Consider the following 24,560-nt stretch of genomic DNA (forward strand, 5'->3'; position numbering starts at 1 on the left):
TTATTGATCATAATCAATATACATTGCTTTGTCATGACATTACTGAAGCTTTTTCATTAATTCTGAGCATCCCATCTCATTTTATAATAATAATGTACTGAAAAGTTTAACTAGAAGTTAAGTTTTTAAATTTGGGGGTGTTATTTATAAATTTTCTCAAAACTTTATTTTCGAGTGTTTTAAAACTAAACTTTTGTTTTCGTTTTGGCATTTAAATGTATTATGTAAAGCACTTAGGCTCCTAAGTATCAGAAAACAAAAGGCTAATTGAGAAATAATGAGCTTACTCTGCTTTCTTTGGAAGTCAGTGGCTATGTGAATTTTCATTAGGTCTAGCAGCATTAGGTCTAACAACTTTATTTAGGAATGTTTATTTTTATTGGGGCTTTTATTTCCTCCTGGACTGATGATCCTTCTTAAGTTTGGACATAATTTGCTACCATGTAGAATATTTTCTCTATTAATTGATATTATGAAATACTTATATTCAAAGACAAAGGTAAACCCCTCTGGAATACGACTTGTTATACTCCCTCACGTTTGTAGTGGTTTTATTAAAAAAACCTCTTATTAGTTTTTATCATACCTCATTTTTTTCCAGTTTATAAACAGAAACAAAGGCTTATGAGAGACTAAATTAAATATGTGGCCCTCATTCCAAATAGCTACCAAAATACTCTTTTGAATACAGCATTTCATGTAACCAGAGTATAAGATAGGAATCTTTGGCCTGTCCACATATTGTAATCAACAGGCACATGATTTTTTTCATAGAAGGAGATAGTCTTACCTTTGTTGGTTGCTACCCTGACGCTCTTGAGTTCCTTGTTTTATATCATGAGTGAATATTACTGGTTTGAATTCATACTTTTTTTTTTTTTTAGAAATTCACGTTCTTTTATTTATTTATTTATGACTGTGTTGAGTCTTCGTTTCTGTGCGAGGGCTTTCTCTAGTTGCGGCAAGCGGGGGCCACTCTTCATCGCGGTGCGCGGGCCTCTCACTATCGCGGCCTCTCTTGTTGCAGAGCACAGGCTCCAGACGCGCAGGCTCAGCAATTGTGGCTCACGGGCCCAGTTGCTCCGTGGCATGTGGGATCTTCCCAGACCAGGGCTCGAACCCGTGTCCCCTGCATTGGCAGGCAGATTCTCAACCACTGCGCCACCAGGGAAGCCCTGAATTCATACTTTTTATGTGAAAGGTGAACATCTTATTTATCCATCTGATCATTGTTCTTAATTGAGTTAATTTTAACCTCCACCTGAACCAACCTAGTTTAAAACTCTTCCTTGTTATACTCAAATTGAAAGTAAGGAAATTTAGAATTACATCTGAAGACTATAGTCTTATACCTTTTGTGGTAATGTTTTTTAAAATTATTTTTATTAATTTTAGTAATAATGGTACTAATAAGTAGTCTTAATAGTAATAGTTAATGAACGTCCAGATTTCTTTTTTTATGTTTAGAAAGCAAAGAATACTAGGTGTTGATTACTTAAAATTCGATTTAAATCCTTAAATGCAAGAAAACCAATTAACTTAGATTGAGGTAGATTTTTTTCCAGTTTGATTGAGGTGTAATTGATATATAACATTGTATTAGTTTAAGGTGTACAATATAATGACTTGCTGTATGTATATATTGCAAAATGATTACCATAATAAGTTTAGTTAACGTCCATCACCACACATAATTATGGGTTTGTTTTCTTGCGATGAGAACTTTAAAGATTTACTAATTTTAGTAACTTTTAGATATACAGTATAGTATTGTTAACTATAGTCGCCATGCTGTACATTATATCCCCAAAGTTATTTCTCTTATACCTGGACGTTTGTACTTTTTGACCACCTTCACCCATTTCCCCCACCCTCCCACCACCTGCCCCTGGAAGCCACCAGTCAGTTCCCTGTCTCTATGAGTTTGTTTGGTTTTCGATTCTACATATAAATGAGATCATACAGTTTTTGTCTTTCTCTGTCTGGTATATTTCATTTATTGTAATGCCCTCAAGGTCCATTCATGTTACAACAGGATTTTCTTCTTTTTATGACTGAATAATATTCCATTCTGTACAAATGCATTTTCTTTAGTCATCCATCTGTTGATGGACCCTTAGGTTGTTTCTGTGTTTTGGCTATTGTAAATAGTGCAGCAGTGAACATGGGGGATGCAGGTATCCCTTTGGCATAGTGATTTCATTTCTTTTGGGTATATACCCAGAAGTGGGATTGCTGGATCATATGATAGTTCTATTTTTAGTTTCTTGAGTAACCTCCATACTGTTTTATGGTGGCTGCACCAATTTACATGCCCACCAATAGTGTACAAGTTTTCTCTTTTCTCCACATTCTTGCAAACACTTGTTATTTCTTGTCTTTTTAATAATAGCCATTCTAACAGGTATGAAGTGCTATCTCAGTGGTTTTGATTTGCGTTTCGCTGCTAATTAGTGATGTGGAGCACCTTTTCATGTACCTGTTGCCATTTGTATGGCTTCTTTGGAGAAATGTTTATTCAGTTCCTCTCCCCATTTTTTGATCAGATTGTTTTTTTTCTATTGAGTTGTATCATTTACTTCTATATTTTGGATATTAACCCCTTATAAGATAGATGACTTGCAGATATTTTCTCCTATTCAGCAGATTGCCTTTTCATTTTGTTGATGGTTTCCTTTGCTGTGCAGAAGTTTTTAGTTTGATGTAGTATACTTTTTTTAAAATTATTTATTATTTATTTATTTATGGCTGTGTTGGGTCTTAGTTTCTGTGCGAGGGCTTTCTCTAGTTGCGGCAAGTGGGGGCCACTCTTCATCGCGGTGCGCGGGCCTCTCACTATCGCGGCCTCTCTTGTTGCGGAGCACAGGCTCCAGACGCGCAGGCTCAGCAATTGTGGCTCACGGGCCTAGTTGCTCCGCGGCATGTGGGATCTTCCCAGACCAGGGCTCGAACCCGTGTCCCCTGCATTGGCAGGCAGATTCTCTGCCACTGCGCCACCAGGGAAGCCCTTTATTTTTACTTTTTGTTGCCTTTGCTTTTGGTGTCAAATCCAAAAAAATCATTGCCAAGACTGATGTCAAGGAGCTTACCCCCTGTGTTTTCTTCTAGGAATTTTACGGTTTCAAGTCTTACATTTTTAACCCATTGAGTTGATTTTCATGTATGGTGTAAGATAAGGTCCAGTTTCATTCTTTTGCATGTGGCTGTCCAGTTTTCTCAATACCATTTATTGAAGAGACTATTTCTGGGCCCTTTATTCTGTTCCATTGATCTATTGTGTCTGTTTTTATGCCTGGCACTTTAAAAAATATCTTTACATATTAATTCATTTAATTATCACAACAGCCCTATAGGATAGATACTATAATTTTTTTTTCTCTTCTTACATATGAAGAAACTGAGGCACAGATTGGCTAAGTGACTTACTCAAGATCTCACTGCTTATAAGAGTGGTACAGAACTTGAACCCAGGGAGTCTAGTTTCATAGTCCATATTCTTTTCCACTAAGCTATACTATTAATTCTATAATTAAAGAAAAATTAAAACTATTGGAGTCACTTACCCTAGAGATAAACAGTACTGAAATGAAGTAGAAGAGTAGGATGAATAACATAAATATTGCTATATTAAGTTTCTTTCACTTTAGCTAGGTATTTTCCAGTGTAGTACAAGATTTTCTGTTTTTGTTTTCCTGATTACTATTAATGTGAATATTTTTCTGTGTTTTAATGTTCTATTTAATTTTTTGGTGACTTTTTTGTGCCTTTTGACGCTATTGAAAATTGTTTTCCCACATTTATTAGGAATTTTGGCCAACAGCCTTTCAAATCACTTATAATTATTAGTGTATTTTTGTTTTGTTTGTTTTTATCTGCATTGGAAAATATTTACTGATCTTTAAATAGATACTTAAATGCAAACTGGCTCAAGGGATAGTTTAAAATCTCCTGGATTTTAAAACAAACAGACAACAACCAAAAACAAAACAAAACAAAAAAACACCCTGTTTTAATCCTTCTAAAACAGACTGTTTTTAAGATCTAATTATAAAGCTTCCAAAGTTTTAATTTTATGCCAGGAACATTTATAGGGTACCCAGTAGTTATAATGACTACACTATTGAGACCCTGTCTTAACTGTGCAGCTCTGTGCTAGAGACTAAAAAAAGTTGCCTTTTGGTGAGGAAGAAGAAAGTCATATACATATGGGTTAATATAATTTAGTAAATGCTGTTATGGTATTTTGAGTGATACATTGGGAGAGCACAAAGTAGTAGTTATTTTAATACCACCTGGAGAAATCAGAGAAAACATTTAGAGCAAGTTAATTCTGAATCAGGACTCTTAAAGAAGAGAGAGAAGAGAAATAGCGTGGAGTCACGAAAGAACCTGATCTGTTTGGAGGCAGTGGTTAGGTATGTGCGGCTACAGAGTGTAGGGGAGCTGAAGTGGGAGAGGTAGGAGTTGTAAAGTCTTAGAAAATGAGGTTGCCAGTTGGTGAAGAACTTTGCCAAAGTTAAGGAATTTGAGTTTTAAGCAAAAGAATGACGTAAATATATTTTCTGATAGTAGGGTAGAGGCTGGCTTGGGCAGAGTTACTCCAGCAGGACATCTGTGCAGCAGTTCAGCCAAAAGACATATGATCTGTGACAGTGGGAAGAAGAGGAGAGAACTAATTCAGTGAATACTTCTGAAATTGACTGAAGAGTTTCAGAAATGGATTAGGTGTATGAGTTAAAGAAAAGAGATTTTTGTTGTTGTTGTATTCCCTGCATTTATTTCTTTTTAACTTGGTTTCTATTGATAGAATTGGGGCAGCTTGAAGGCTGCTGTTCTGAACTTTGAGGAGAAGTACTTGTTAACATTTCAGAGATGTTATATTGTGAGATTTGTGTATCTTATGTCAAATAAGGTTAAATATGATTTGATATTTTCTGTTTTTTTCTGTTTTATTTTATTAAAAAAGGTTGGTCTCAGTGCACTGAATGGGTGATAACCTGCATTTTAAAAAACACTGTAATTTGTATTCATAGTTTGTATTGTATATTCAGCTTTTTATTTACAACTATAAATCTGCTTTGTCAATGGTGTTGTTTATTTTTTTGGCTTAGCATTGTCATTTAAAAAATTCAATAAGATTAGTTCTTCTAAGTGCAGTTACAATTATGTTTAGCATATTGTGGAAGACTTGATGTATGCATTTTTGTTTCCAATTTAGAAAAAAGCTTCAGAAAGAAAATAAAATATAATAGGTTACTTATTCATTTGATGCTAATCTTCCTGTTTTTCCAATGTGAGAAATATTAGTAATTATTAAATAAGTTATCCCTGGGCATTCAGTATTCTATTTAAAATTATTGAAATTGGTATTAAAAAATGTAACATATTGTCTTCCAAAGAGAAGTCCCAATGTATGGTGTCTTGGGAATCTTTGCTGTTCTTGTAGAAATGTGTCTTTGTTCTAGAGAGAGCTGATTCTACACAGTCATTCAGTTGCTCTAGTATGATAGGACCTAGGTAATACCTTATTTCAGAGATCACTGAGCCTTAAAGTTTGTTTTTTTTAAGTGCATAGCACATATCTAGAAATTGAGTAATTCCCTTTTAGTAGTGTAGTCTTATAACTATTGTGTGAGAAAATTTTCCTTGTATCACCTGGTAAGCATATTCGTGTCTAATTCTGACTGCTTTGTGATTCTGGATTACGTTGAATAGAGACACGCCATGTCATTCTTCTCAGATTGAATTCATTCAATCTAAATGAAAGATTAGAATGTTATTTCAATCATGACATTTTGTTAATTATCTTCAGTGTTCTAGGCACATAAAATATTGGATCTTTTTAAGAAAGTAGTAGTTATATTTAAAGGTTAAGACAAATGTGAATTCAGGCTAGAGGAGATCACCTTCTATAGCTAATTTCGTCATTTTGGGAAACCTGAATGAATTGCCTGTTCCTTTAAAAGGAAAAGTGTAGCAAAAATAAGATCATTGTGATACCATCATAAGCAAATTAAAATGTCTTACTGATTTAAAAGAATAAGATGCTGTTCTGAATAGGACATGTTTTCCCCATTGATTGATCGAATGATTTGTCTGATGTGATTGGACTTATTATGTGCTTCCTTCTTCTAGAGTTCTTTTGATGAGGATACCTTCCTAGAAAAAGGACTGCACTGGTCTTTTGTCAAAGTATATGAGTTGCTGTGTTTCCCCGGTAGACTCTCCTACAGCTTTAAAAATTTTTTTCTTCTACTGGACTAAATTAATTGTGATATTGAAACAGACTTGTAGCTATCAACCAAAACAAAGAACCAGTCTGTTCTAAGTTCTTTACTTTGAAGAAATTTTTTTTCCTTTTAAGTGTATAAATATAATTCATTTTGTAAACATTAATTTGTAGTTTTGAATTTTTGAACATTTAAAAAAAGTTATGGTAGTTTGATTTATGTGTTAGAATGTACGCCTTTTGTTCCAATTAGGCCAAGTAAGTTGTATACCCATTTCTCGGAAAACATATCTCCAAAGACTTTCATTAATAGTTACTTAGCACAGGTATAGAATAACTAAGAGGTACTTAATAAGTAAATTATTTGGTTTATTAGTGGTGGGGGTTAAGGATTAAAAAAATAAAACTTATTTTTCTGATTATTAAAGGAATAATACAAAGCATAAAAGTCGAAGAAATTACCAGTGATCTTACCATCTAGAGAAAACCACAGGTAGTATTTTGATGTATTTCTTTCCAGTTGCTTTATGCAGTTTTTTTTGTTTGTTTGAATGTTTACTATATGCTGGCTGCAGCACTGAGTAAGATCTGGAACACATGGTCCTTGCCCTCAATGACTGTTACTACAGTCTAGAAGGAGGACAGATACAGGCACAGATAACTTCAGTTTGATATGGTGAGTGCTAAGCTAGAAACAGGGAAAAAAAGAGTTCAGAGAATTCCTAGACAATATGAAATCTGAGGTTATTTGTGAATTTCCCATTTATTAAATTTTATGTCTTACTTAGATTGACAATATAAGCATTTTATACTTTTAGGTCTTCACTATTTTAATGGCCAAAATTGTGTTCCCTTCTCCCTTTTGGTTTATTTGTAACAGTTCCTTATTAGAAATAATGCTTTAGGAACATTCTATAGCCCCATTGTCCCAAATGTTGGATTCTTTTCTTTTTAATTTAGCTTTATTGAGGTATAATTGATAAATAAAATTGTAATGTATTGAAGTGTAAATGTGATGTTTTGATATATGTATACATTGAGAAAGGATTCTCATTAGAGGTGATTAACACAGCCATCACCTCACATAATTACTTTTTTTTTTTAGTTGAGAACACTTAAGTTTTATTCTCTTAGCAAATTTCAAGTATACAAAACTGTTGTTAACTATAGTCATATTCTACATTAGATGCTAAGACTTAGCATAATATTCTATTGTGTGTGTGTGTTTGTGTGTGTGTGTGTGTCTTTGGAAAAATGTCTATTCAGGCCCTTTGGCCATTTTTATTTGGGTGTTTTTCTGCTGTTGAGTTGTTCTTTATATATTTTGTATATTAATCCCTTATTGGATATATGGTTTGCAAATATTTTCTCCCATTCTATAGGTTGCCTTTTCTTTTCTTTTTTCTTTTCTTTCCTTTCTTTCCTTCCTTCCTTCCTTCCTTTCTTTCTTTCTTTCTTTCTCTTTCTTTCTTTCTTTCTTTTTATGATGATTTTCCTTGCTATTCAAAAGCTTTTTAGTTTGATATAGTACCATTTATTTATTTTTGCTGTTGGTGTCAAAATCCAAAAAAATCATTGCAAGACCAATGTTAAGGAGCATACCTGTATGTTTTCTTCTAGGAGTTTTATGGTTTCAGGTCTTATGTTCAAGTCTTTAATCCATTTTGAGTTCACTTTTGTGTATGGTGTAAGATAGGGGAGCAGTTTCATTCTTTTGCCTGTGGCTGTCCTGTTTTCCTAACACCATTTATCCTTTCCCCTTTGTATATTCTTGGATCCCTGATAGTAAATTAACTCACTGTGTATGCATGGGTTTATTTCTGGGCTCTCTATTCCATTCCATTGATCTGTGAGTCTTTATTTAATGACAATACTGTTTTAATTACTATAGCTTTATAGTATAGTTTGAAATCAGGATGTTTGACGCTTCCAGCTTTGTTCTTTTTCAGAATTGATTTGGCCATTCAAGGTCTTTTGTGGTTCTATACAAATTTTAGGATTGTTTTTTCTATTTCTGTGAAAAATACCATTGAAATTTTTATAGGGATTGCATTGAATCTGTGGCTTACTTTGGGTAGTATGGACATTTTAACAATATTCTTCCAATTTGTGAGCATGAAATATCTTTCCATTTATTTGTGTCTTCTTCAGTTTCTTTCATCTCAAGGTATTATAGTTTTTGGTGTGTGGATATTTTACTTCCTTGGTTTAGTTTACTTCTTAGTGTTCTTTTCAATGCAGTTGTAAATGGGATTGTTTTCTTAATCTGTCTTTTCAATAGTTTATTGTTAGCATATAGAAACATAACTGATTTTTGTGTATTGATTTTTGTATTCTGTAACTTTACTGAACTTGCTGATTAGTTCTAACAGTTTTTTGGTGGTTTTCCATATATAGTATGTTATATGCAAATAGAGACAGTTTTACTGCTTCCTTTCCGAATTGGATACCTTTTATTTCTTTTTCTTATCTAATTGCTCTGGCTAGGACTTCCAGTACTTCATTAAGTAAAAGTGGTGAGAATCGGTATCCTTGTCTTGTTTCTGATCTTGTTCCTCAGCTTTTTCACTGTTGAGTATGATGTTAACTGTGGGCTAGTCATATATGGCCTTTATTGTGTTATGTTCCCTCTATACCCAGTTTGTTGAGAGTTTTATCTTGAAAGGATGTTGAATTTTGTCAGATACTTTTCCTACATCTTTTGAGTTTATATGATTTCTATGCTTTATGTTGTTAATGTGGTATATCACATTTATTGATTTGCATATGTTGAACCATCCTTGCATCCCTGGAATACATCCCATTTGATTATGGTGTATGGTCCTTTTGATGTGCTGTTGAATTAGGTTTGCTAATATTTTGTTGAGGATTTTTGTATCTATGTTATTAGGGATATTAGCCTGTGATTTTCTTGTAGTGTCCTTGTCTGGGTAATGTAGTGTCCAGTATAGGGTAATGATGGCTTCTTAAAAAGAGTTTGGAATTATTCTCTCCCTTTCCATTTTTTGGAAGAGTTTGAGAAGGATTGGTATTAGTTCTTTAAATGTTTGGTAGGATTCATTCCCTAGTGAAACCATTTGGTCCTGGACATATCTTTGTTGAAAGGTTTTTGATTATTGATTCAATATCTGTACTAGTAATTGGTCTGTTCAGATTTTCTTTGTCTTCATGATTTAGTCTTGGTAGGTTGTATGTTTCTAGGAATTTATTCACTTCTTATAGGTTGACCAATTTGTTGGCTTATGATTGTTCATAGCAGTTTCTTATGATCCTTTGTATTTCTGTGTGAGCAGTTGTAATGGCACCTTTTTCATTTGAGACTTTTTTTTCCCATAGTCATTCAGGCTTGTCAGTTTTGTTTATCTTTTCAAAATAGCTTTAGTTTCATTGATCTTTTCAGTTGCCTTTTTAGTCTATATTTCATTTATTTCCACTCTGATTCTTATTATTTCCTTCCTTCTTTAAACTTTTTTTTTTTTTAACGTCACCACGCAGCTTGCAGGATCTCAATTCCCTGACCAGAGACTGAACCCGGGCCACGGCAGTGAAAGCCCGGAATCCTAAATTAGTTCCTTCCTTGTACTAACTTTGGGGTTAGTTTGTTCTTTTTCTAGTTCCTTAAGGTGTAAAATTAGATGTTCATTTGAGCTTTCTTAATGTTGGCATTTATCACTATAAACTTTCCTCTTAGAACTGCTTTTGCATTCCATAAGTTTTGTTATGTTGTGTTTCCATCATTTGTCTCAAGATATTTTTTGATTTCCCTTTTGATTTCTTTTTTGACCCATTGGTGGTTTAGGAGCATGTTTAAGCACCACATGTTTGCGAATTTTCTGTTTTCTTCTTTTAATTGATTTATTTCATACCATTGTCATTGGAAAAGATGGCTTGATATGGTGTAAATCTTCTTAAATGTAGTAAGACTTATTTTGTGGCATAAGACATGATCTGTCTTGGAGAATGTTTCATGTGCACTTGAGAAAAAAAATGTGTATTTATATTCTTTTTCTGTCTCTATATATCTGTAGGAAGAGATTTATTATAAAGAATTTGTTCATGTGATTATGGAGGCTGGTAAGACCCAAGATCTGCTGTGTGAGTCAGCAAGCTGTAGACCCAGGGGAGTCAATGGTTTAGTTTCAAATTGAATTTGAAGGCCTGAGAACCAGGAGAGCTGATGTTGGAGTTTTATTCTGAAGGCTGACAGGCCTGAGACCCAGGAAGAGCTTATGTTTCACTTCCAGTCCAAAGACAGGGAAAAGCCAATGTTCTATTTTGAAGGCCTTTAGGCAGGAAGAATTCTCTCTTTATTGGGGGTGGGTCAACCTTTTGTTCCATTCAGACCTTCAGCTGGTTTGATGAGGCCCATCCACATATGGAGGGCAATCTGCTTTACTCAGTCTACCAATTTAAATACTAATCTCACCTAAAAATAGCCTCACAGAAACATGCAGAATAATGTTTGACCCAGTATCTGGCCACCCCATGGTCCAGTTATGTTGACACATGAAATTAACCATCATACATATGAATACGTGTTTGATGTTGTCTAAGAGTTTTGAACCATACAGGGGAATTCCCTGGCAATCCAGTGGTTAGGATTCTGTGCTCTCACTGCTGAGGGCCTGGGTTCAAGCCCTGGTTGGGGAACTAAGATCTCACAAGCCACACGGTGCGGCCAAAAAAATAAATAAATAAACCATACAGGTCAACTTGTTATCGAGTTCAAGCTCGTACTGCTCACTGCACGACAGGCTGTTAAATTGAGAGATGAGTTGTCAGGGCAAGGAGTAGTGACTGTATTTGGAAAGCCAGCAAACTGAGAAGATGGTGGGCTCATGCATCAAAGAACCGTCTTGCCTGAGTTAGAATTCAGGCTTCTTTTATACTAAAAGGGGAGGGAGTAAAGTCAAACATTTCCTGGTTCCAGTCGGCCTCCAGAGGGGATGTGTTAATTTCTTCCTACCTGTAGTCATTCACAGGTGGGCCTGTTCAGGATGTTTCCTGTGAGCTAAACGGAGGTATTTCAGCTTAATGCTCACTACCTGGGAGGCAGGTTTCCCAGAGATGGGCCATTATGTATAATTTAAGCTTATAGGAAACATCCCTTTAGTGATTAACTTGTAATAGAATGCAAAAGTTTCTTCCTTGTTACAAACTGAGACTGTTTATTCTGGAAAAAGAAATCCAAAAAAGTTGTTGGTGTTGGTAGTCCTCAGATAACTTCAGTAATGCTCCCATGAATTTTCAGATTTAGAGCAGCAGGACTTGCTGGTATGTGCTCTAGGATGAACTAGAATTTCTTCTGAATAAAAGAATGAATTAACATGCTGGCTGGAGTTACTCATTTTGAATCAGCTGGATTTTAGAGGATATTTATCTATTAGAATAATTTTTTACTCTCGATCAGGGGTCTGCAAACTAGGGCCCATGGATCAAATCTAGCTTGTCATCCGTTTTTATAAATAAAGTTTTATTGCAACACAGTCATACCCATTCTGTTGTCTACTGCTGCCTTTACCACAATGGTGACAGAGTTGGATAGTTTTGATAGATATCAAATGGCTTGCAAAGGTGAAAATATTTACTGTCTGACCTTCAGAAAACTTCAGAAAAAGTTTTGTTGAGCCATTCTTCCTGGTAATAGTTAATGATTTAAGACTAATTATTGAAAATCTTCCTAGCTTCTGGTAGTAACACCATATCATTATCAGTGTTTTTTTTCTTTCTTTTTTTACTCCCGTTACTGGTGTGTATGTGTGTGTGTGGGGGGGGGGGCTGGGGGATGGGGTTGGGGGGGATTATATCCTTTTATCTACAAATGGTTTCCTCGGGCCAAGATTTGTTAACAATAAATGGGGTGGAGGTGTTGTGGCCTAAACATGTAATACTACTTTATACTGCTCAAGATGGTTATATTGTCTAAAAGCAAGAGTTTTTACTTTATTTCAGTGGTCTTATGCAGCTTTTGTAAAATTGTTAACCAGGAATCTGTTGAATTTTACATATCTTGCTCTATAGCTGGTTCCTTTCAGAATCAAATGTTGTTGTAATCTGCAAATCAATATAAGTAATTTTCAGCATTTTTCCCCGGAAGATGATAGTGTATAATCATCATCATCATCATCATCATCCCTAGTGATAGAGTAAATGTTCTGTAATGTATTTGTTCCTTTAGTAAAACATTGTAGTCAATGTTGACATTTAGACGTAGAGCTCCCTGGAAGCTCCTTTTTCCATATATGTAAATGTACAGTCTCTTCTCTAACCATGGAATCATACTATATATGTAGCGATACAAATGCTTTGCTCCCACACATACTTAATATTTTGGATGTCACCACATGTTAAAAAAAAAGTCAGTAAAATTATTTTTAGCACTTGAATATTATCAGCTAACTTACAGATACGTATTTTGTTTCTAGGCATTTATTTTTATTATTAAAGAAGTACTGTCCTTGTGCTTATATATTTTTATACTTCTCTATTACTTCTTTATAAAAATTCCTAGTAGGAGGTCTTATGTTGAAATTTACGTACATATTGAAATTTAGATACCTGTTTCCAGATGCCCTAATTTAGAAAGGTTCTATACAGTTTATATACCCACAAAAGTATGTGAACTTTCCCTGCACTTTGTTTGACATTGGTATTTCAAATATTTGCCAGTGGTATTTAATGTTATAGATAATTTAAAAATCTAAAAATAAAAACATTGTTGTCTTTTTCATTTCTCTCATTATTAGTAAGGTTGGACATCCTTTCATATCTTTATTTGCCATTTCCATGTACTACCAGCCTATTTATGTTGTTTTCTGAGTATTCCTAAAAAAATTTCTCCAATTAATAGGTTTGCACTTGGGAGAGAAAGTAGTAGGCTGGTTGCCCTTTTTGATAAGGGTTTAGATAGGACTTTGAGTTCATTTAAAAGGAATATTACCTGAGGAGCTGTTTAAAGAAAATATCTTTGGTGCAGATTATAGACAAATCAGAGTTAGAGCAGATCTGGTGACAGAATGCCTTCACATGGTGATTTAATGTGTGAGTGCTTAGTCAGATGAATTAAGATAAGTCCCATTCTGAGGTAGGTCTAGAATCTACAAAGTTTTAAGTGGTTGTTCTGGACCTCAAAGCTGGTAGAAGTGTTTCTTTGGCCACTGTTTTTTAAGCTTGAGTTAATTTAAATGTATATGACTTTTAAGGCTGCTTGTATACTTCATAGATAGATCTATAAAACTCAAACTTAATTTATAAATTATATTATAAATAGAAATTAAAGTTAATAATAATTTGGCATAATGTTTTATTAGAACTAGAACTTTAATGTTGGGGTTAATATGGTAGAAAATAGCTTCAGGTCTGGTTTTATTATTATTTTTTTAAACAATTTAATATTTATTTATTTATTTGGTTGCACCGGGTCTTAGTTGTGGCAGGTGGGCTCCTTAGTTGTGGCATGCTAACTCTTAGTTGCGGCATGCATGTGGCATCTCGTTCCCTGACCAGGGATCAAACCCCGGCCCCCAGCATTGGGAACGTGGAATCTTAACCACTACACCACCAGGGAAGTCCCTGGTTTTATTATTAATCTGTTTATATATTTTGATATTAATAAAGAGAATGACTGTTCCTAAGTGTGGTAAAAATGATGTAATTAATTTTGTGGATGTGTTTGTCATTTTGTGATTCTTATGTTTATTAAACTGCTAGAAAGCTCTCCTTGCATGCCAATTTCAGGAGCATGTAACATGATAATTCTGTAATGATGTTTTGTTTCACATCATGATGATAAGTGCCCAGTCATTTCCGCTTTACTTAGAAGCAACTGCAATTGCAAACATAAAACCCAAATGGGAGTATTATAATTATGTGATAATGTCTGCTTTAAGGTAGCTATTCACGTCATCTATAATATGCTTATTAATTTTCAAGGGTATAATTGAATTGAAGGCTCAAAATTCTTGTACAGAGCTTGTTAACTCCCACAAATAAGTCTACAGGCTTCAATTTTAGAGTCACTGTGTTAACCGTTGATAAAGACATGTGCTACTATAGCTTTGTATAAAATTCAAGATTTAAAATTGCTCTTTCAAATTACTATAAACATTTTTCAGTGCTTGTCCTTTATTTCTGCACCTAATTTTTATGAACTTGTAATTAATAGTTCACAGAGTGACATTGGTCCATGGGTATATTTTGAGTGGCATTGTAGACAGTAAAAGAATGAAGTGAGCAAAAACGTAAAATGATGGATAAGTCAGAAAAAGGCAAATGTAAGTTAAATAAAAATGGACAACGTAAGTGAAAATAAAGATTATAAGAGAACACTGAAAAGTGATACATTAGCTAAACAATGAAGATTGAATGTAACTCAAAAGGGAAAATTAAGCAAAGAGCCAGGAAGATGCTCCGGTGTTAAACTTTTATCAAAAGATAGCTAAAGAAATAAAATCAATTAAAATAATGCAAAAGAATTTAAAATTTTAAGTGGTTAGGTTATAGTGGAAAAAAATAAATTTTTTTGACCTTCCATGAGCACATTCTACTTACATTGTCATGCAATATGATTTGATTAGATTTTCCCTGAGTCCCAATTCTCAGCTAATGCCTGTGTCTGGGATCACAGATGCCTACCTATCAAATATTACAAAGCAGAGTGCTGACATTTCCAGATGGATTGATGATACAGTTGATATTTTAAATCAGACAGTAGTTCCATGTTTAAAAGTTCAATGTCTATAAGCAGAAATCAGAGCTCTTCAGCCAGAGGAAGCTGCTAAATCAGCATTGAATTTGTATATGTGTGATAAGTAAGTTTAGTTGGTGAATCTTAGATATCACCGATCTATTTAAATTATTTTTGGCAGAAAATAAGCTTATTTTACCTTATTTGCATTTTTTACAAGGTCAAAAGATGTCTTCTATCTACTCACAGACATTATAAATGTGTTAACTTCTGCGTATTTTCTTTTGTAGGCCCAGATTATTCTTCATCAGCATGGTTACCTGGTAATGAATCATTGTGGCAGGCCACAACTGTTCCATCTAACCAACGAAATAACCATATCAGGAGACATAGTATAGCTTCTGACAGTGGTGACACTGGCATTGGAACTTCCTGTTCTGACAGTGTGGAAGGTGAGCTGAATTCTTACTGGTTAGACGTGAATCTTTGTAGAATGGCTGTGATTGAGAAAATTCAAGGGATATGTTTTACTGTTCTAAACTAAGAAATTATAAAGTAGTGTTTGAATATTTAATAATGTTCAGTGTTGTTATATATCAAATGAAATTGTTCTTCTGATTGTATTAATTTTTCCTTCATTCATTTTTTAACTAAACTTTTTATTTTGAAATAATTGTAGATTCACATGTGATTTAAAGAAATAGCACAGAGATTCTATATACCCTTTATCTCACCCCCCACTTAGTATCTTGCAAAACTACACTTCAGTATCACAACCAGGATATTGACATTGATATAGTCAAAATACAGAACATTTCTATCACCACAGTATACCTTATTCTGCTCACACCCACTTCCCCTCCCCCATCTTATTTATTTATTATTTATTTATTTATTTATTTATTTGGCTGTGTTGGGTCTTTGTTTCTGTGCGAGGACTTTCTCCAGTTGCGGCGAGTGGGGGCCACTCCTCATCGCTGTGCGCGGGCCTCTCACTGTCGCGGCCTCTCCCGTTGCGGAGCACAGGCTCTAGATGCACAGGCTCAGTAGTTGTGGCTCACGGGCTTAGTTGCTCTGCGGCATGTGGGATCTTCCCAGACCAGGAATTGAACCCATGTCCCCTGCATTGGCAGGCAGATTCTTAACCACTGCACCACCAGGGAAGCCCCCCCCTCCTTCTTAACTCTTGGAAACCACTAATCTCTTCTCCATTTCTGTAATTTTGTCATTTCAGGCGTGCCCTATAAATGGAATCATACAGTATGTAACCCTTTGGAATTGGCTTTTTTCTCTGGAGATTGATCCAGGTTGTTGTGTGTATCAATAGTTCATTTCTTTTTATTGCTGAGTAGTAGTTAGCAATGGTGGTATTGGATAGACCACATTTTGCATAACCATTAACCCACTGAAAGACATCTGGGTTGTTTCCAGTTTTTGGCTATTAGAAATAAAGCTGCTATAAATATAAACATTCATGTACAGGTTTTGGTGTGAACACATGTCTTCATTTCTCTATGGTAAATGTCCAGGAGCACAGTAGCTGGTTGTATGGCAGTTGCATGTTTAGTTTTTAAAGAAACCGTCACACTGTTTTCCAAAGTGACTATTCCATTTCCATCAGCGGTGGAAGTGGATCAGTATGGGTGATCTAACTTTCTCTTCATCCTTGCTAGCCCTTGGTGGTTTTTATTTTAATTAATTAATTAATTAATTTTTTCTTTGGTGGTTTTTAAATTTTAGCCTTTCTGATAGGAATGTAGTGATATCTCATTGTGGTTTTAATTCTCACTTTCTTAAAGATTAATAATGTTGAACATTTTTTCACATGCTTATTTGCCGTCTGTATGTTCTCTGTTGAAATGTTCTTCATGTCTTTTGCCCATGTTCTAGTTGGATTTTTTTCCTTTTTTTCTGTTGAGTTTTAAGAGTTCTTTATATATTTCAGATACTAATCCTTTGTTGGCTATTCTGTTTGTAAACATTTTTTTCCAGTCTGGCTTGTCTTTTTTTTTTTTTTTTTTTAAAGATTTATTGATTGATTGATTGATTGATTGCTATATTGGGTCTTCGTTTCTGTGCTAGGGCTTTCTCTAGTTGCGGCGAGCGGGGACCACTCCTCATCGCAGTGCGCGGGCCTCTCACCATTGCGGCCTCTCTTGTTGCTGAGCACAGGCTCCAGATGCGCAGGCTCAGCAGTTGTGGCTCACGGGCCGAGCCGCTCCGCGGCATGTGGGATCTTCCCAGACCAGGGCTCGAACCCGTGTCCCCTGCATTGGCAGGCAGACTCTCAACCACTGCGCCACCAGGGAAGCCCTCTGGCTTGTCTTTTCATCCTCTAACAGTGTCTTTTGCAGAGCAAAAGTTTTTAAGCTTGTGAGTCCAGTGTATCAGTTTTTGCCTATATGGATTGTGCTTTTGGGGTCAAGGCTAAGTAAGAACTCTTTGCCTAGTCCCAGATCTTGAATATTCTTCTTTTTTTTCTTTTTTCTAAAATTTTAATCATTTTATGTTTTCCATTTAAGTCTGTGATTCATTTTGAGTTAATTTTGTATAATGTGTGTATGTTTGGGTGTCCCTGAGGCCAGTCTTAGGCTCAATTATTTGCTAGAACTCAGAAAAGCTGTTATACTAATGGTTATGGTTTTTTTTTTTTTACAGTGAAAGGTTACAGATTTAAATTAGTAGTAGAAAAAGAAGCAAAGGACAAGGTCCAGGAGACAGCAGGTCCAAACTTCCAGTTGTCCTCTCCCAGTGGAGTTGTGTGGACAGTGATTAATTCTCTCAGCAGTGGTGTGTGATACCACATACAGAGTATTGCTCACCAGGCGAGGTCATCCAAGCCTTGGTGTCCAGGATTTTTATTGTGGGTAGGTTATGTTGGTATGGTTGACTGCCTTTGTGGATGACCTTAGACTCCAGCCCTTGAGAAGTCAAGCTAATATTACATGGTTCAAGGCTCCAAACATATATCACATTTTTAGTATGGACTATATGGAGTCACTCAAGGTCCCCAGGTAAACAAAGACACTCTCATTAGGCAGGATATTTCAAGGGTTTAGTGGTTGCATCTTAGGAGCCAGACAAGGGCCAAACCTTTCTTGGAATGCGCAGACTGTGGAAAACTCAGACATGCTGATCCTTTCTGCACAGTGTGAGATTTTTAGATTAAGGTTCGTTTTCTTTGCCTAATAAATCTTGAAACCAGAATAATTCCCACTTTATTCTTTTTTCAAACTTGTTTTAGCTATTCTGGTTGCTTTGCTTTTCTATATAAGTTTTAGAATAATTCTGTCTATATCTACAAAAAATCTGGGAATTTAATAGGAATTGTGTTGTCCATATATCAGTTTGGGGAGAATTGCCGTCTTCACTCTGTTGAGTCTTCTAATCCGTTAACATGGTATGTTTCTCCATTTATTTAGATCTTAATTTCATTCACCAGTGTTGTATAGTTTTCAACATACATGTCCAGTACATATTTTGTTAGATTTTTAGCTAAGTATTTCATTTTTGGAGGAGTGATTGTAAATGGCATTTAATTTTCCAATTTTGGTATCAATATGTTAATTGTATCTTGTGACATTGCTGAACTCTTTGGTTCTAGGAGGCGTTTTTGGGTATATTTCTTGGAGTTTTCTCTGTAGACAGTTATGTCATCTATAAGTAGGAATGTTTTTCCTTTTGATATCAGGGTGATACTAGCTTTATAAAATGAAATGGGAAGTGTTCCCTCCTATTTTCTGGAAGAGATTGTGTAGAATGGTGTTAATTCTCCTTTAAATGTTTATTAGAGTTCTTCATCTGGGCCTAGAATTTCTTTTTTTATAGTTTAAAATCATGAATTAAATTTCCTTAATAGTCATAGAACTATTCAAATTATTTTTCATGTTGGATGAGTTGTGGTAGTTTGTTTTTTTTTTTGAGGAAGTAGTCCATTTTGTCTGTTGTCAAATTTGTGAATGTAGAGTTGTTCATAGCATTCTCTTACCTCTGATTTCTGCAACCTCTGTAGTGGTATTTCCTCTTCCATTTCTGGTATTGGTTATTTGTGTCATCTTTCCTTTTTTATTTTTCAGTCTTGGTAGCAATTTGTCAATTTTATTGATCTTTTCAAAGAATCAGCTCTTTGTTTCATTAATTTTCTCTTTTGTTTTCTGTGTTCAATTTCAGTGGTTTCTGCTGTTTATTATTTCCTTATTACTGCTTTGGGTTTATTTTGCTCTTTTTCTAAGTTCTTAAGGTGGGAGCTTAGATATTGATTTGAAACTTTCCTCTTAAGATGTATGCACTTAGTGCTATAAAGTTGTCTCTCAGACAAGGTTTAGCTGTGATTCTCAAATTTTGATATTTTGTGTTTTCATTCAGTTCATTATATTTTCTTAATTTACCTTGAGACTTCCTCTTGACCCCAGGGTTATTTAGTAGCATGTTGTTTAGTTTTGAAGTGTTTAGAGATTTTTCTGCTATCTTTCTGTTATTAATTTCTAGTTTAACTCCATTGTGGTCAAAAACATACTTTATGATTTTGTTTCTTTTAAATTTGTCAAGATTTCTTTTAGGTCTCAGCATATGGTCTATTTGGTATATGTTCTGTAAATGTCAATTAGATCCTGTTGGTTGATGGTGTTGTTGATTTTTTTCTATATCCTTGATGATTTTCTGTTTAGTTGTTCAACTGTTGAGAAAGGAAGTATTAAAAGTCTTAACTATGATTGTGGATCTGTGCATTTCTTTTTTTAGTTTTATAAATTTTTGCTGCACATATTGCAGCTCTGTAGTTTGATGCATATGCAATTAGGATTGCTATGTATTCTTGGTGGATTGGCCCTTTTATTATTATATGATGTCTTTCTATCTCTGGTAATTTTTTTTGTGCTGAAGTCTACTTTATCTGATTTAATATAGCCTCTCCAGCTTTCTTTTGATTAATGTTTAAATGGTATGTTTTCTGTTCTTTTACTTTTAACTTGTCTGTAACATTATATTCAAAGTTAAGTTGCTTGTAACAGCATACAGTTGGATTTGCTAGTCTCTGTCTTTTAATTGATATATTTAGACCATTTACATGTAATGTAATTATTGATGTATTAATATTCAGGTGTTCTGTTTGTTCTCTTTGTTTCTATTTTCATTTTCCTGCCTTCCTGTGGGTTACTTGAACAATTTTAGAATTCTACTTGGACTTAACCATAGTATTTTTAAGTGTATCTCTCCTAGTGGTTGGTTTAGGTTTTACATTATGTGTTTTGTCATATATAATGTAGATATATAATACAGATAACTTACATATACATAGCTTACCATTTTAACAGTTTGAGTGGAGTGTAGAAATATTATCTCCCTTTATATCCTTTTACCTATCCCATTTATAATAAAATTGTTTTAGCTTTTTCCTTTGCATATATTTATAACCATATCAGACAGTGTTATAATTTTTACTTCAACTATCAAACATAATTTGGGAAACTCAAGAGGAGACAGACAGCCTGTTGTATTTACTCACATTTTTGCTTCCTGTGCTCTTCCTTTGTGTTGTTCCAAGGTTCCTTTTTATTGTTTCCATTTGGTTCAGAGAATTTCCTTTAGTCCTTCTTTTAAGATGCATGTGCTGGTGACAAATTATCTTAGTTTTTCCCCAACTGAGAATGTCTTGATTTCCCCTAGATTCCTGAAGGATAATTTCAATAGGTATATAATTCTAGTTTGACAGTTCTTTTCTTTCAGTAGTTGAAAAGTATTGTCACTTCTTTCTGGCCTCCATGGTTTCTGATGACAAATCTGCTCTCATTTTTCCCTGGCTACTTTCAAGATTTTTTTGTCTTCAGTTTTCAGAAATTTAATACCACATGTCTTTAGGTGGATTTCTTTGGGTTTATCCTTTTTGGGATTTGTACATGTTTTTGGGATTCAGCATCTTGAATCTGCAAGTTTATGTCTCTTGCCAAACATTGGAAGTTTTCAGCCATTATTGTCTTTGAGTACTTTTTTAGCCTCTTCCTCTTTTATTCTAGGACTCTGATGGCACAAATTGTAAATCTTTTGTTATTGTCCTGATGCTGTGTCCTTTTTGTTTGTTTGTTTGTTTTTCCTTCTGTTTTTCATTTGTTGTTCAGGTTAGGTAATTTTTATTGTTCTGTTTTCCACTTCACTAATATTTTTCTTTTGTCCACTCCGTTCTGCTGTTGAGCCTATCTGCTGAGATTTTTATTTCTATTGCATTTTTCAGTTATAAATTTTTAATTTTGGTTCTCATTTATATCTTCTGTTTCTTTGCTGAGACCTTTTGTGTGTGTGTGTCACTCCTGTGACACTCTGTGCTCCATCCCCATCCTTTTGTTTTTTGAGCACTTCCTTTTGGGTAGTGTAAGGTGTTCCATGGTCATCTTATATCTTCCCTACTGTAGCCCTAGGATCAGCCATTTCTCCAAAGATCCCTGGTTCTTTTTATTGGAGAATAGTATTTAGAAACCAAGATCTGGGTGCTGGGAGTGCTTGTTACCGCTGGGGTTTTATTGCTTCTACACTGTCACGGAGGCAGAACTAGGTTATATGGTATGTATACTCGCCTGTGTATATATGCATATCCATAATTATTTCTGTGTCTATTCATAAGTATCCATATTAAGCTAAATGAGTTCATACTGATGTCTCTGACTCTAATCCAGTATAGCAGAGCTCATTTTAGCTTTTTCCCCTTACTTGTCTATAATTTCCCTTTCCAACAGTGAGATACCTCCACCATCTACCATCTATTTACATATTTATTCAGCCCTCAGTATACAAGTAAAGCAGGTTTGGAACTATTAACCCATATTCCCCTCTGTTAGTTTCCTAGGGCTGCCATAACAAATTGCCACAAACTGGGTGGCTTAAAACAGCAGAAATATATTTTCTCACAGTTTTGGAGACTGCAGGTTCAAAATCAAGGTATCGACAGGGATATGTTTCCTTCAAAGGCTCTAGGGACAAGTCTTCCTTAATTGTCGCTTCTAGCTTCTGGTGGTTACTGGCAATCCTTGGCATTCTTTGGTTTGTGGCATGATAGTTTTCATGTCTGCCTCCTTTACATGGCCGCCTTCTCTAGGTCTCCTCTGTGTCTTCAGATATCTCTTTCTCTCTTTCCTTATAAGGACACTGGTCATTGGATTTAGGGCCCACCCATATCCAGTATGACCTCATCTTAACTTGATTACATCTGCAAAGACCCTACTTCAAAATAAGATCACCTTCACAGGTATTGGGGGGTTAAGATTTCAGTGTATCTGTGTGGGGCACACAGTTCAATCCACAACACTCTATTACATCTATGTGGTTAAATGGAGAGCCATAAAATTTTTGGAGAGTAATTTGATCTAAGTAGAGTTGAAAATAAAGCAGGAAACTACTTTGAAGGCTTAAAAAATGTATTATTAGCTATTTGGTCCTGTCACTGAACTATAAAAATTAACTTTTTTTGAGGATAGAATGATGTGGGAAGGATACAGATCTGGAGATTTAAAAGTTGTAGAACGGATGCTCTGGGGATTTTTTTAGTGCTATTACAAAGCTGTTTGCTTTAAGCAAATCATACTCTCTGTTAACTTTGTTCCTGTGTTATGACTTCTCAAAAATTTACTTGAGGTTCAGAGATAAATTCTTTGGCTTTTTGAAGCTTTGTCTTAGAAACTCAGTACTAATAATCTTCTTATAGTCAGTTATTTCAACCTCCATAGAATATTATGGTATTAATCTGGGTCCAGCTGGGAATTTTCTTTCCTCAGTTCAGCCAGGGAGAGCTTAAAAAAAAATTCCCCTCTCTCCCCCCAGACTAGGCCACACAGTGTCAGGGCTGGGATGCTGCATTTTCATAATGACTGGCTGAAGAACTGAGAATACCTCATTGAGAATATTACTATAATGGTGTCTTTTTTATAATCTCCAGAAACTCTTTGATTTTGCTGTGTATTATTATATATAATTACTCACCTTTTCTATTGCTGTTTAGAAAACTGCTTCTTTTTATTCTTTGAATTAATTTAAAACTATTTGTGTTAACAGCAAATATCACTGCTTTTCTCACTGAATAATTCATCAGGTGTTAAATGCAAGTCCCTATAATTTTTTTTTAATATTTATTTATTTATGGCTGTGTTGGGTCTTCGTTTCTGTGCGAGGACTTTCTCTAGTTGCGGCAAGTGGGGGCCACTCTTCATCGCGGTGCGCGGGCCTCTCACTATCGCAGCCTCTCTTGTTGCAGAGCACAGGCTCCAGATGCGCAGGCTTAGTAATTGTGGCTCACGGGCCTAGTTGCTCTGCGGCATGTGGGATCTTCCCAGACCAGGGCTCGAACCCGTGTCCCCTGCACTGGCAGGCAGATTCTCAACCACTGCGCCACCAGAGAAGCCCAAGTCCCTATAATTTTTTAGGGATGAATAGCATGATTCTCACTTTCTTCTTGAATTGGGCTGATGTGAAGATGTTATTTTTATTTATTTATTTATTTTTGGCCTTCCATTAGATCTTGCCATTACCTCCAAGTTGAACTCCCAACTCCTTTCCCTGCTAGTTTTTTAATTAATACATAAAACAATGAGTGATTTTACTGGTATGTTACAGAACACTATACAAAATATTCTAATGGACAAAGAATCCATTGAGTTCAAGGCATGATCATAATAGGTAATGTTATTTAGAGGCTATTCTATGTGGATAGAGCAGTGTCAGAATTTGAAGACAAAGGGCAAGTAGGGAAAGAGTTCTAGGAAAGGATGATGAGTATAACAATGGTGCATGAAAATAAGATGGAGTAGTAGGACTCTGGGTGACTGACAATAAATAACAGAAACTTGGGGCTCCTGTGGAAAATGAATCAGAATTATGGTTTGAATGACAGTGCTGGTAACGAATGACTTTGATTACATTTATTTACTGACTGTCAGGAGAGGTGAAGGGTACTCCTGTTTAAAAAAAAAATCAAGTATTTAAGAATGTTATCCAAAAATAGGGAATAATTTTAGCAAGCATATTAAAGATTATTTAGAACAAAAGCTTAGGGTGTTTGCTGATACAACACTTGATTCCAGTTAGTGTAGTTTTCTTTCCTGAATTTATGTCTTTCTGAAGTTCTCATGATTTCTGCTTCATGGGAGCTATTTACCGTCTCTGTTCTTTGGTAAGTTTCCTGAGTCGTCTAATTTGTAATCTTTGTTTTTCCTTGTTGGATTTGCTACATGCCATATCTGTTTAATGTAAAGGGCTCAGGGAAATAACCATTGTGGAGGATTATTGAATATTGAAAATAGCCTTGCATTAGAATATAACTAATAGGTTGACATTTATAACATAATGTCAGCATTAAAACATGCTGTGTATTAGATTATTTCATATCAGTGTCATGTGGATACTTTATACATATATCTATATACACACTTATATATGCTTTACATACTTTGGTCTTTGATTACATAAATCTTTTTGTCATCCACTAATCATAGGTCTATAAAGTATCTATTTTTCTCATTTATAAAATTAAACAAATCTATCCTTATTAAATTCCACACATAATAGAATAACCTAAAAAGTGTCATCTCCTTTGTACTAAACCCCCAGTTGAGAATTACGGTGGTGTAAAATTATATTAATTTTAAATAATATACATGAAATTTG

The 24,560-nt window shown here is 34.8% G+C and overlaps 1 protein-coding gene across 3 annotated transcripts in view; it reads left to right on the forward strand.

Moving 5' to 3' along the window:
- Positions 1-24,560, forward strand: part of CEP85L (centrosomal protein 85 like) — a 207,359-nt gene that overhangs the window by 58,358 nt on the left and 124,441 nt on the right. For all 3 annotated transcript variants that reach the window (XM_036871170.1, XM_036871168.1, XM_036871171.1), the window contains one exon: positions 15,206-15,367. In XM_036871170.1, coding sequence (XP_036727065.1) covers positions 15,206-15,367 — 162 coding nt within the window. The remainder of the gene's footprint in view (positions 1-15,205; positions 15,368-24,560) is intronic.

This window comes from Balaenoptera musculus, chromosome 12 (assembly GCF_009873245.2).
Source record: "Balaenoptera musculus isolate JJ_BM4_2016_0621 chromosome 12, mBalMus1.pri.v3, whole genome shotgun sequence".
Classification (NCBI taxonomy): domain Eukaryota; kingdom Metazoa; phylum Chordata; class Mammalia; order Artiodactyla; family Balaenopteridae; genus Balaenoptera; species Balaenoptera musculus.